At 46.3% G+C, this 14,315-nt stretch overlaps 1 protein-coding gene across 3 annotated transcripts in view; it reads left to right on the top strand.

Annotated features, from left to right (window-relative positions):
- The window catches only part of LOC134356953 (plexin-A1-like), a 462,148-nt gene that overhangs the window by 363,217 nt on the left and 84,616 nt on the right, over positions 1–14,315 (top strand). For all 3 annotated transcript variants that reach the window (XM_063068230.1, XM_063068229.1, XM_063068231.1), the window contains exons 14-16: positions 5,386–5,506; positions 7,148–7,287; positions 8,264–8,434. In XM_063068230.1, the coding sequence (XP_062924300.1) occupies positions 5,386–5,506; positions 7,148–7,287; positions 8,264–8,434 (432 nt within the window). The remainder of the gene's footprint in view (positions 1–5,385; positions 5,507–7,147; positions 7,288–8,263; positions 8,435–14,315) is intronic.

Genomic DNA, 14,315 nt, shown 5'->3' with positions numbered 1-14,315 from the left:
TAATATGTAAATTATGCCAGGAAATAAGTCCAGGACCAGCCAATTGGCTCAGGGTGTCTGACCCTCCAAGGGAGGAGTTGTAAAGTTTGATGGCCACAGGCAGGAATGACTTCCTATGACGCTCTGTGTTGCATCTCGGTGGAATGAGTCTCTGGCTGAATGTACTCCTGTGCCCACCCAGTACATTATGTAGTGGATGGGAGACATCGTCCAAGATGGCATGCAACTTGGACAGCATCCTCTTTTCAGACACCACCGTCAGAGATTTTGTATAGCTCTATCAAGATTTTTTGTTCTAGTTGTATTTTTTTCTTGTAAAAAATGTGTACAATTTATATTCATAGTCATAGTCATACTTTAATGATCCTGGGGGAAATTGGTTTTCGTTACAGTTGCTCCATAAATAATAAATAGTAATAGAACCATAAGTAGTTAAATAGTAATGTGTAAAATATGCCAGTAAATTATGAAATAAGTCCAGGACCAGCCTATTGGTTCAGGGTGTCTGACCCTCCAAGGGAGGAGTTGTAAAGTTTGATGGCCACAGGCAGGAATGACTTCCTATGACACTCTGTGTTGCATCTCGGTAAAATAAAGGCAAGTATCCCACCTTGTCCATTTGTGTTGCCTCTGTCAGGTAAACACATCAGCCTCAGTCATTTCAAATGTTTCAGAAATTTCCCACAATTTCCCAATCCCATCGGCTGGTTGATTCCTCCGAGCGGACAACTGACGGGGAAGCCAATCCAGTCAGTTGATCTATAAAGTCAAGTCATTTCTGCTGAGAGCCATTGAATCACTCAGCCCGGAGTCAGACCCTTTGGCCCATCTGCTCCATGCTGACTAGCATGCCCATCTCAGCTAGTGCCATTTGCCTACATTTGGTCCACATCTGTCTGGTACGGAACAGAATGGCCATGAACTGAAAAGCCTACAAAAGGTGGTGGAAAACGGCCCAGTCCATCACAGGCAAAGCCCTCCCCGCCATTGTGCACATTTATGAGGAGCACTGCCATCAGAAAGCAGCATCCATTAACAAGGATCCAGTTCCAAGCTCTCTACAGCAGCCTCAGGTCCCACACCACCAGGTTCAGAGACAGTTATTACCCTTCAACCGTCAGGCTCCTGATCTGACACGGATAACCTCACTCACCTCAACACTGAACTGCTTTCACAACCTACAGACTCACTTTCACGAACTCTACAACTCACGTTGAATGAATTGACTTTATTTCTTATATCCTTCCCATACACGAAGAGTAAAAATCTTTACCTTATGTCTCCTCTAAATGTGCAATGTGCAATCATAGTAATTTATGATAAATAGAACAGTCAATGTAACCCAGAAATACACTCAAATCAGCATGAATTAATCAGTCTGATGGCCTGGTGGAAGAAGCTGTCCTGGATCCTGTTGGTCCTGGCTTTTATACTGCGGTACCGTTTCCCGGATGGTAGCAGCTGGAACAGTTTGTGGTTGGGGTGACTCGGATCCCCAATGATCCTGTTTACACACTTGTCTTTGTAAATATCCTGAATCATGGGAAGTTCACAACCACTCTCTGCAGAGTTCTGCAATTGAGGGAAGTACAGTTCCCATACCAGGCAGTGATGCAGCCAGTCAGGATGCTCTCAATTGTGCCCCTGTAGAAAGTTCTTAGAATTTAGGGGGCAATACCAAACTTCCTCAACCATCTGAGGTGAAAGAGGCGCTGTTCTGCCTTTTTCACCACACAGCTGGTGTGTACAGACCACGTGAGGTCCTCGGCGATGTGGATGCTGAGGAACTTGAAGCTGTTTACCCTCTCAAGCCCAGATCCATTGATGTCAATAGGGGTTAGCTGTTTCCGTTCCCCCTGTAATCCACAACCAGCTCCTTTGTTTTTGCAACATTGAGGGAGAGGTTGTTTTCTTGATATCACCGTGTCAGAGGGATGACTTCTTCCCTGTAGGCCACCTCATTACTGTTTGAAATTAGGCTAATCAATGTAGTGTCATCGGCAAATTTAATTAGCAGATTAGAGCTGTGGGTGGCGATATAGTCATGGGTACACAGGGAGTAAAGGAGGGGACTCAGTACACAGCACTGAGGGGCTCCTGTATAGAGAGTCAGAGGGATGGAGGTGAGGGAGCTCACTCTTACAACCTGCCAGTGATCTGACAGGAAGTCCAGGATCCAGCTGCACAAGACAGGGTGAAGGCCGAGGTCTCTGAGCTTCTTGTTGAGTCTGGAGGGAATTATGATGTTGAATGCTGAACTGTAGTCCAAGAACAGCATTCTCACATAAGCATCCTTCTTCTCCAGATGTGTAAGAACAGTGTGTAGAGCTGTGGCTATTGTGTCATCTGTCGATCGGTTGTGTCGGTAGGCAAGTTGTGGGGGACCTAGTGTGGGTGGTAGCATGTTGCAGATGTAATTCTTAACCAGCCTCTCAAAGCATTTGCTTATTACTGAGGTGAGTGTGACAGGACACCAGTCGTTTAGACATGTTACCTTGGTCTTTTTTGGTACAGGGTCATTGGTGGATAATTTGAAGCAGGAGGGCACGCTACACAGGGAGGGGGAGAGATTAAAAATATCTGTAAACACACCTGCCAGTTGTGCTGCGCACATCCTAAGTACTCGCCCTGGGATGCCGTCCGATCCTGCAGCCTTGCGACTGTCCACTCGTTGGAAACATCTGCGTACCTCAGCCTCAGAGATGACCAGCTTGCAGGTTGTAGCGGTGGCTTTCCTCGGAGGCTCGGAGCTAGCGACATCGAACCGAGTGTAAAAGCGATTGAGCTCATCTGGGAGAGAGGCCACGGTGTTGGCAGCACCACAACACTTGGCTTTGAAGTCTGCGATGGTATGCAGCCCTCGCCAGAAGTCACGTGTGCTATTCATTGTGAATCTTCACTCAATCTTGTCCCTATATTGTTTCACAGCCTCGATAGCTTTGTGCAGACCATAGCTGCTTTCCCTGAACTCCAGCTGACTGCTGGCAATGTTAGCAATATGTCGCACGGTAAGTGCTGCTCACACGGAACTATTGATCCAGGGTTTCTGGTTCGGGAAGACCCTGACCGACCTCTGGGGGACAACATCGACCATGCCCTTCTGGGTGAAGCACCTGACTCCATCCGTGAACTCAGAGACATCCTCATCATGGAAAACATTCCAGTCCTGCAGCATGGAGGCCAATTGGTCGGACCAACAGTGGACCATTTTAACAACGGCCGCCTCTTGTTTCAGCTTCTGTTTGTACGTCGGCAAAAGCAGGATCAAAGAGTGATCTGATTTTCCAAAAGCTGGGCAAAGGAGAGCTTCGTTTGTGTTGTGGGACGGCTCTCAACGTTGTAAGCATTCTCAATATTATGAATTTACATTTGTTTTGTTATTAATAGTTCTCTTTTTGTATTTACACATTCTCTTTTACATTTTGATTGTTTATCAGTCTTTGTGTGTAGTTTTGCATTGACTCTATTGTTCTGTGAATACTTTCAAGAAAGCGAATCTCAGGGTTGTATATTGTGACATATATAGAGTTTGATAATAAATTTACTTTGAGCTTTAAATCTTTCCTATTCAAACGCTTGTCCAACCGTCTTTTGAAAGTTGTTTATGTATTTGTCTTAACCTCTTTGTCTGACAGCTCAGTCCACATACAGACCACCCTCTGGGTGAAAAGCTTGCCTGTCAGGTTCCTATTAAACCTCTCTCCTCTCACCATAAACCCATGCTCCCTAGTCCTTGAATCCCCAACTCTGAGAAAAAGACTGAGTGCACTCACCCTGATTTTGTGCACCTTTATGACATCATTTCTTAGTCCTCTGCGCTCCAAGGTAAGAAAGTCCTAGCCTGTCTAATCTCTCCCTATAACCGGGACTGTCAAATTCCTTTCAACATCGTCTTAAAATCTTATCTGCACTCTTTCCATCTTAAAAGCAGATTTATTTAATATAAACTTAATCGGAGTCGGACAATTGTGGACCAGCATAAAACATGACCCAATTTAACACCTTGACCCAGAGCTCAAGGAGCAGTGACCCAGATTTAATTCGCATTGCTGTCTATAAGGAGTCTGTATGCTCTCCCCATGACCATGTGGGTCTCCTCCAGGTGCTCTGGTTTCCTCCGAAATTCCAAAACTGTGTGGGTTAGTGGGTAAATCAGTCAGATGAGTACAATTGGGTGGTATGGGGCTGGTTGGGTGGGAGAGCCTGTAACCATGCTGTATCCGTAAATTAAAATTTTAAAGATTGGGAACAATCTCTGGACTTTGCAGCTGGATTTCCATACACATGGATAGAATTGCTTAAGAGAGATATGTGTCAAACGCAGGCACTTGGGTTGAACTCGTTTGGGGACCTCGAATGGCGTGGAAGAATTGGGCTTAATGGCCTGGTTCCTTGCTGTGTAACACTAACACGGAGAACTCCACACCGACAGTGCCCGAGGTCAGAATCGAACCAAGGCTGCTGGAAGCATGCCGTGTGTCACACTCAGTACCGATGCATTGTCCTGCCAGTGCAAGGCCATAACATAGAGGAGCAGAATTAGGCCATTCGGCCCATTGAGACTGCTCTGTTATTCCGTCATGACTGATTTATTTTCCCCTCTCAACCTCGTTCTCCTGCCTTCTCCCCATAACCATTGACGCACTTAATTAATTAAGTGCCTATCGACCTCTGCTTTAAATATACACTATAAATTTAATAGGAGGTTGACTCTGTAACTAAGCTGTTTTTATTAGAAAGGGAATGGGAACAGCCTCTCCCTGTGCAAACCTATCTCCAGTCTGTGCTGTTCCTGCCCGGGTGGCATGTGCCCGTACAATACAGAAGGAACTTCATTCTGTATCTAACTCGGACTGTCCCTGCGCAAGCAGCGAAGCGGGAGAACAGCGTACCCCCTGCAATGTCACGAAGCTTGAGTTATCCTTAGGGGCACCTAGTGAAAGTGGGGAGACACTGGGGCATAGGGCAGCTGGGCCTTCGACATGAATTGGCCAGATCTTGCTCAAATAGGGAGACGCTGCACTGGGCTAGAAACAGTGATTACCTTGCCCTTTGGGCACAGTAGCATAGTGGTTAGTGTAATAACTTCGAGTGCCAGTCACTGTGAGATCAGGGTTCAATTCCCACCGCTGACTGTTAGGAGCTTGTACTTTCTCCCTGACTCTGTGGGATTCCTCTGGGTGCTCTGGTTGCCTGTCCTCGTTTCAAAACGGCAAACAGGTTGCGATTAGTAAGCTGTGGCCATGCCATATTGGCGCCGGAAACATGGCCACACTTGCAGGCTGCCCCCAGCACACCTTAGGGCTGTGTTCGTCGCGAGCGCAGAGTGACGCATTTCACTGTATGTTTCGGTAACTAAAGCTAGTCTAATCTGTTTGCTTCCAGGATCGTGTGTGACATGGAGCAGGCCATGCCCCAGGTGGCTGACAAAGGTTACGTGGAGGTCTGTGTTGTGGACTGCAACGATGACTATCGGGCTATCTCATCAGAGCCCTTCACCTTCGTGGTAAGAGCTTCCAAGTGTTTGAGCCCTTGCATCACTTTCATTCTGGCATCCGTCTCTTGTCTGTGCATAGCAAGCCTTCAGGGTGATACCAGTCTCTGGGTGTTGTGTTCACTGTGTGAGAGGACTCTGGTTCGAATCCTGTTTAGTGTTGACTTAGTTTATTTTGGCTGCTGCTTTTGCAATTGGTTTTAGTACCGCAGGGCAGAAAGTTTAGTATTTAGATATATTTCACTGTTGACATGCTACGTGAGCCTCGTGTACCTAACAAAGTGGCTACTAAGTGTATATTCGTGGTCTTCTACTGTCGTAGCCCATCCACTTCAAGATCAGCAGTTTCTGAGATGCTCAAACCACCCCATCTGGCACCAACACTCATTCCAGAGTCAAAGACACTTAGATCACATTTCTTCCCCATTCTGATGTTTGATCAGCAACTGAGCCTCTTGACTACGCCTGCATGCTTTTAAGCATCGAGTTGCTGCCCCATGATTGGCTGATTAGACATTTGCATTAATGAGCAGTTGTGCAGGTATACCTGATTAAAGTGGCCACTGGGTGTATATGTGACTGCAGGTTTCGTGATTCTTAATCGCCTCTTCAGTTTAAGAGGCAATTATCTCCATAGGCCACCGACAGCAGTTCACCCCAGCCCTTGAAGTCTTTGAAGCTTCTGTTGGCGTGTCTGCAGCTCTGAATTTTTACAGGATGGGGTTGCTAGCCCCATGTCCAACCCTCCTCCTTTCACAGCCGGGCTCGGGACCGTCCACAGCAGAGTTTAGGGGAATTAAGGATTAAGAGTAAATGCTGGCATTGCCATCAGCCATCACCTGCTATGAACTAAAATAATTGATCTGCTGGTTCCATTGCAACATTGAAGAGAAGTTTGGATAAGTGCACGGGGATGAGAGTGGTGTGGAATGCTATGGTCCAGGTGCGGATACATGCGACTAGTCAGAAAAACAGGTTGGGATGGACTAGATGGGGCACAGGGCCTGTTTCTGACTGTTATTTTCTCTGACTATGACATTGATATAGACTGTGTACAATTTCCTACATAGTTATAGTGAAAGCATTCAGAAAAAATATATTCCATTGGCCTCTTAAAAACTTTGGGAAGTCCTAAGGTTGGTACAGGCACTAAAAAAAATGTAAGGCATATTTCAGACAACACGTACACAAAACGCTGGAGGACTGATGAAAGGTCTCAGCCTGAAATGTCGAATGTTTACTCTTCTCCATAGATGCTGGCTGGTCTGCTGAGTTCCTCCAGCATTTTGTGTGTGTTGCTCTGCATTTCCAGTGTCTGCAGAATCCCTTGTATTTGTGATAGGATATATTTCAGAGTTTGCATAGCCTCTCTTTCTTATGTTCTCCAAATTACATATGTTTTTATCACTTTTACATCTCTGTCATTCTCCCTCCCCCTCTCCTTCCCCACCACCTCCCCATCCCCCTTCCCTGCTTCTCCCCCTCCCCTTCTCCCCTCTCACCCTCCCTCCCTCCCTCCACCACCCCCTCTCCCTCTTTCACTCTGTCCCTCTGTCACCCTGTCTACCCTTCTCCCTCTCTCTCTGCATCTCTGGAATATTCAGTTTATTTCTGAGAACAATTTTGTGTTATCTTCTCCCCCAAACACCCAAGACGCCAAGGTTTAACAAGGTGGTCCCCTCCCAAGGACCCATCTCCGGTGGCAGTCGGGTGACAATCATGGGCGTCCACCTCGATGCCGGCAGTTCTGTGGAGGCTTACATCGGAGATAATGGAATCTGCCGATTTGAAAGGTAAGTTTAGAAAGACCAAACCTTGTCACTGTACAAGGAGACTTTCCAAAAGAGATTCACTGGGCTGATATGAAAGAGAAAAACACATACATTTAAAAATGTTGGAACTGAATTCTGAAGAATGGGGCATAAAATCGTGATGGTGGGGGGCAGGATTTTGAGATGACTTTTTTTTCTGGTGGGAAAGCTCTGAATGAAGGGCATACATGCCAGATTATAAGCTGATCATTCAGAGTCTCTGAGAGGGTAAACTGGTTTAAGTTAGTTAATCAGATCCCGGTGGCTAAACATTTTAATTCTGATTCCCATTCCCGTTCTGTCATGTTGGTCCATGGTCTCCTCTTGTGCCAAGATGAGGCCACTCTCAGGGTGGAGGAATAATCAGGGTAGCCTCCAACCTGATGGCATGAATATCAATTTCTCCATTTGTTAATTTTCTTCCCTCCCCCTCTTCTATTCATGACTATGGCCTCTGACCTCCTCACCTGCCTATCACCACCCCTGGGTCCCCTCCCCTTTCCCTTTTTCCTATTGTCCACTCTCCCTCCTATCAGATTACTTCCTCTCCAGCCCTTGACCTTTCCCACCCTCCTGGCTTCACCTACCACCTTCTAGCTATCCTCCTCCTCCTCCTCCCCCTACCTTTTTATTCTGGCGTCGACCCCCTTCCTTTCCAGTCCCGATAAAGGGTCTCAACACAAAACGTCAACTGTTTATTCATTTCCATAGATGCTAGGTCCTCCTGCATTTTGTGTGAGTTGCCAGATAATGGGTAGAGATAGTTAGGATTTGTTTAGTTAGCAGTTTTATTTAGGTAAATAGTTCAGAACAGTATCATGGGCCGAACAGCCTGTTATTGATCTGCGTTCCATATTCTAACTCTTGAGATGCAGCGTTCGCTGGAAATCTGCCATTTATCAGTTAACCCTATAACTCCCGTTTTCATTTCATGCTCTTTCTGCACCTTGTCCTTCAGGAGGACTTCAGGGGAGATTATCTGTGTGACATCTGCCTCGACCACGGGCAAAGGTCCAGCTTCCATCCGAGTCCACATTAACCGGGCTCAACTGCAAAACCCCAGCGTTAAGTTCAACTACACGGAGGACCCCACCATCTCCAAAATTGAGCCGGAATGGAGCATTTGCAGGTAGGCTGTCTTAAAAACCAAAGAGTTGTGCTTACCGTATGTTCAGCTGTTATACTTTTGTACTCCTGCTCTTTGTCAGGAGTCTGGTTCCTGTCCAGATGTTAAACCGTAAAGATGTAGGAGCAGAATTAGGCCATTCTGCCCATCGAATCCATCCACCATTCCACCATGGCTGATTTATTGGTCCTTTCAATCCCTTTCTCCTGCCTTCTCCCCGTAACCTTTGATGGCCTGACTAACCAAGAAACTATCAACCTCCACTTTGGAGATACCAATGACTTGGCTTCCATAGCCAGCTGTGGAAATGACTTACACAGATTTACCACCCTCCAGCTAAAACAATTTCTTCTCGTCTCTATTTTAAAGGGATACATTCCTATTCTGAGGCTGTGCCCTCTGCTCCTAGACTCCCCCGACATAGGAAACTTCCTCTCCACATCCGCTCTATTGAGGCCTTTCAATATTCAGTAGGTTTCAATGAGATCCCCTCTCCTCACCCAGTCTTCTAAACTCCAGTGAGTACAGGCCCAGAGCCATCAAATACTCATCATATGTTAATTCCTACATTCCCAGAATCATCCTCGTGAACCTCCTCTGGACTCTGTCCAATGACAACACATCCTTTCCGAGATACAGGGCCCAAAACTGTTGACAGTACTCCAAGTGCGACCTGACTAGTGTCTCACAAAGCCTCAGCATTATCTCCTTGTTTTTATATTCTATTCTCCTTGAAATGAATGCCAACATTGCAATTGCCTTCTTTATCACAGACTCAACCTGTAAATTAATCTTCTGGGAGTCTTGCACAAGTACTCCTAAGGTCCTTTATACCTCTGTTTGAATTTTCTCCTCATTCAGAAAATGGTCTGCTCTTTTGTTCCTTTAACCAAAATGCATTATCATACATTTCCCAACACTGTATTCTATCTGCCACATTTTTGCCCATTCTAAGTCCTTCTGTAATTGTATTGCTTCCTCAGCATTACCTACCCCTCCTCTGATCTTTGTGTCATCTTCTTTTGGGCTTGTACTCACTGGAATTTAGAAGAATGCGGGGGTGGGGGGGGTGGGGGGATCTCTTTGAAAGGACTAGATAGGGTGGATGTGGAGAGGATGCTTCCTGTGGTGGGGGGGTATCCAGAACTAGAGGCACAGCCTCAAATTGAGGGGCGATCCTTTAGAACAGAGGTAGGGAGGAATTTTTTCAGCCAGAGAGTAGTGAATCTGTGGAATGCTCTTCCACGGACAGCTTTGGAGGCCAAGCCCATGGGTATATTTAAAGTGGAAGTTGATAGTTTCCTGATTGGTCAGGGCATCAAAGGATATGGTGAGAAGGCAGGTGTATAGGGTTGAGTGGGATCCGGGATCAGCCATGATGGAATGTCAGAGCAGACCCAATGGGCTGAATGGCCTAATTCTGCTCCTATGTCTTATGGTCTAAAGGCCGTCTGACCAATGCTTTATAAAGTTTCAGCATTACTTCCTTGCTGTTGTATTCTGCTCTTGAAATGAATGCTAATGTTGCATCTGCCTTCCTTACAGCAAACTCAAACTGTAAGTTAACCTTTAGGCAAACCTGCACAAGGACTCCTAGGTCCTCTTGCGCCTCTGATTTCTGAATTTTCTCCCCATTTAGAAAATAGTCAATGCCTTTATTCCTTCTACCAAAATGCATGACGATACACTTCCCATCTGCCACTTCTTTGTCCATTCTCCCAATCTGTCCAAGTCCTTCAGCAGACTCCCTGCTTCCTCAACACTACCCACCCCTCCACCTATCTCCAAATCATCCACAATTCTGGCCAAAAAAAACCCCATCAATTCTGTCATCCAAATGATTGACATATAACGTGAAAAGCAGTCACAATGCTAACCCCTGTGGAACAACACTCGTCCCCCAGAAAAGACCCCCTTTATTCCCTCTCTTTGCCGCCTGTCAGTCAGCTAATGCTCTATCCATGCGAGTATCTTTCCTGTAATTCCCCAGGCTCCTGTTAAGCGGCCTCACGTGTGGCACCTTGTCTAAGGCCTTCTGAAAATCCAAGTAAACAGCAGCCACTGACTCTCCAAGAATTCCAACAGATTTGTCAGGCAAGATTTCCCCTTAAGGAAGCCATGCTGACTTTGGCCTATTTTATCCGGTACCTCCGAGTGTTCTGCAGTCTCCTAGCAACCCTTTGCATAAGGATAACCCTTGGACTTTTTGGGAATATTATCTGTGAATGGAACTCGTCGAGGCATTGCCTCCCAGCTCCTGAGACACAGCTGTGATCCTGATCTCCGATGCTGTTTATGCAGTGTTTCCGTGTTCTCCCACTATATAGATTTCCCCCAGATGCTCCGGTTGCTTCCCACATTCCCAAGCTGTCCAGGTTGGTGGGATAATTGCCCACTGTATATTGCCTCTGGTGTGAGGGTGAGTGGTCAGATCCGGGAGGAGTTTCTGGGAATTGAGGTGAATGGGTGATAGGGGATTCTGATTCCCATTCCATATCCGACACGTTGGTCCATGGCCTCTTCTTGTCCCACGATGAGGCCACCCTCAAGGTAGAACAGCAACACCTTATATTCCGTCTGTGTAGCTTCTAACCTAATGGTGTGAATATTGATTTCTCATTCTGGTACTTTATTCCCTCCCCCATCTCCCCTTCTCTATTCCCCACTCTGCCTTTTACCTCTTCTCAGCCGCCTATCACCTCCCCCAGTCCCCTCCCCTTTCCCTTTCTCCTGTGGTCCACTCCCCTCTCCTGTCAGATTCCTTCCTCTCCAGCCCTTTACCTTTCCTACTCTCCTGTTTTCACCGATCTCCTTCCAGCTAGCCTCTTTCCCCTCACTTTATCTTTTTATTCTGGCATCTTCTCCCTTCTGTCTCAGTCCTGAAGAAGGGTCTCGACCTGGAACGTCATCTGTTTATTCATTCCATAGATGCTGCCTGACTTGCTGAGTTCCTTCATTTGCTCTGAATTTCCAGACTCGTGCAGACTTCCTCGTGTTTATGAGCAACTTCTGTTTCTCATGCCATCCAGACAGAGTCAAGATGATTGGGGGCATAGACAGATGGAGATGAGGATGGATTTAAACTTTTTGAACGTTCTATAAATTAGTTTTTTGGGAGCAGCAAGGGTTTTCCAACAGCTTCCAGAGGTGGGTGATGGGAGCAGATATGACAGGACATTTTAAGAGGCAATTAGACACGTAGCAAATGGATCGCATGGGAACTGTTTAATTTGGGGTTACGGCTAGCACAGACGTTGTGGGCTGAAGGGCCTGTTGCTGCACCACACTGTTCTGTGCTGTATGTGAATGGCGGCTTGAGTGGCACAGTGGATGCTTGCCAGCCGACTGACCTGGCACAAATTGAGCTCTTAGACACTGTCACTTGGCGTTATGGCAAGGGCCACTATCAGAGAATTATTCATGAACTAATGGCGTTCTCTGACAATCCCTCATCAGAAAAACTGCGTAAATGGAAATGTCTTTTCACTGCATTTCACAGACAAGTATGGTACATCATTTTAAAATTTTTTAAGTTTACTCTCAGCTGTACATGTTCTCTGCTTTTTTTTTAAAAGATTGCATTTTTTCAAAAAGTTTGCATTTTTGACTTGCTCTTTCCTACCACAGAATTCTACAGCATCGAAGTCTATTCTGCCCATTGTATGTGTGATATCTCTCTCTGAAGTTCTGCGCAAATATCCCACCAAACCCACTTCAGAACTGAGAGTCATAGAACACTACAGCTAGTGTGAGACGAACTGTTATCCTGTGGAGCCCCACTGATCTGCACCGGGACCATAGCTGTGCGAACCCCTCCCATCCATGTCCTTAACCAAATGTTTCTTAAGTGTTGCATTCAAACTCACATCCACCACTTCTGTCGGCAACTCCTTCCACACTCACACCACCTTCTGAGTGACGAAGTTCCACCTCAGGTTCCCCTTACCTTCCACCCTTAACCCCTGACCTCTAGTTCTAGTCCCTCCCACCTCAGTGGCAAAAACCTGCTTGCATTTACCCTATCTATACCTGTCATAATTTTGTACATCTCTCTCAAATCTCCCCTCATTCTCCTGTGCCCCAGGGAGTAAAGTCCAGACCTGTTCAGTCTCTCCCTGTAACGCAGGTCCTTAAGTCCTGGTGACATCCCTGTAATAAATACTGTGCGTATATCTTTGTAATATGCAGTGAGAGTCGACAACCAGAGCCTTTTCCCCAGGGTGGCAATGGCCAACACCAGAGGACGTCCTTTTAAGCTTTAGAGAGGGAGCAGAGGTTTACCAGGATGCTGCCTGGATTAAAGATCATGTCATAAGAGGAGAGGTGGAGTGAACCAAGTAGTGCTTTTCTCATTCTCCTATGCTCCAGGAAATAAAGTCCTAACCTATATAACCTCCTAATATAAAAATTATTAATAAATCCAGCAATTTTCAGCACATTATTCTCCTAGAGGGAAGAGTGAATGCGGAAATGTTATACATTTTTTGGATAACAAAACCCTAACAAAGACCCGAAACGTCGACTGTACTTCTTCCTATAGATGCTTCCTGGCCTGCTGCGTTCCACCAGCATTTTGTGTGTGTTGCTTGAATTTCCAGCATCTACAGATTTTCTTGTGTTTACATCTCCCTTGAGTTTGACAGGCTAAAAGTTGGAAAGCAGGACTAGTTTGGATGGACATCTTGGTTGGCACGGACTAGTTAGGTCGAATGGCTTGTTTTCGTGCTGTATGACCATCCCCAACCATGTTTCGGAATACAATGGTGTCCTCTGCTTGAACCACTGAAGCCCCTCTGGTGAAGATGCTCCACGGTAATGTTGGGTAGAGGGTCCCAGGATTGTTCAATGTTCTATTAGGCACAGGGATGATAGAAAAATGGAGGAGTATATAGGAGGGAATTGTTATATTGACCTTAAAGTATGTTAACATACTGGCAGAACATCATGGGCTAAAGGGCCTTTACTGTACTATGTTCTATTTAGATCCACAGTGATGAAGGAATGCCTTTTGTGTTCCCTGAAGTGTTCAGATGCAAGATCTCAACCCAGAACATTGAGTGTCCATTCCCATCCAAAGGTGCCGCCTGCCCCACTGAGTTCTTCCAGCAAGTAGTTTTATGAGACTCAAGAGATTCTGCAGATGCTGGAAATCTAAAATAACACACACACACACACACACACACACACACACACACACATACACACACACACACACACAAAGCTGGAGGAACTCAGCAAGTCAGGCGGCATCCATGGCGGGGGAACGGACAGGACGTTTTAGGCCGTGACCCTTCGTCGGGACTGGAAGGGAAGGGGAAAGAAGCCAGAATAAGAAGGCGGAGAGAGGGGAAGTGGGACAAGCTGGAAGGTGAGAAGTGAGACCAGGTTAGGGGCTTGGTGGGTGGGTGGGGGAGGCGATAATGTGAGAAGTTGAGGTGGAAGAGCTGAAGAAAGAGGTATCCAATAGGAAGACAGTGAGCCATGGAAGAAAGTGCAGGAAGAGGGGAACCAGAGGGAGGTGATGTGCAGGCCATTCCTTCCTCCCCCCCCCCCCGGCTTTTTGTCTTCCCTCATTCTTCACCCCCTTCTCTTCACTGAGAAACTTTGACCTCCCGGAGCTCTCAATTCTGCAAAGGCAACGCAATGCGATCGTTAACATTGCCCGAGGAATTTTACGTCTAACAGTGTGGTGGTCTCTTTGTTCTATATTGGGATTGTTGATCTCTGGAGTGGCCCAGCAGGTCTCCTGTGAAGGATGGAAGTGGCTATCCTTCTAGATGAGATGGCCGGAGTGTGACGGGGATTGGGGAACTTTTGGTTTATGTTGACTGGATCATGATTGACTGATTAATTTTCTTTCCCTCCCTTATCCCTTTTCATTTTC

This window comes from Mobula hypostoma, chromosome 15 (genome assembly GCF_963921235.1).
Source record: "Mobula hypostoma chromosome 15, sMobHyp1.1, whole genome shotgun sequence".
In the NCBI taxonomy this organism is placed as follows: Eukaryota; Metazoa; Chordata; class Chondrichthyes; order Myliobatiformes; family Myliobatidae; genus Mobula; species Mobula hypostoma.
The sequence above is the reverse complement of the archived record's forward strand: the minus strand, read 5'-3'. Positions and strand labels throughout refer to the sequence as shown.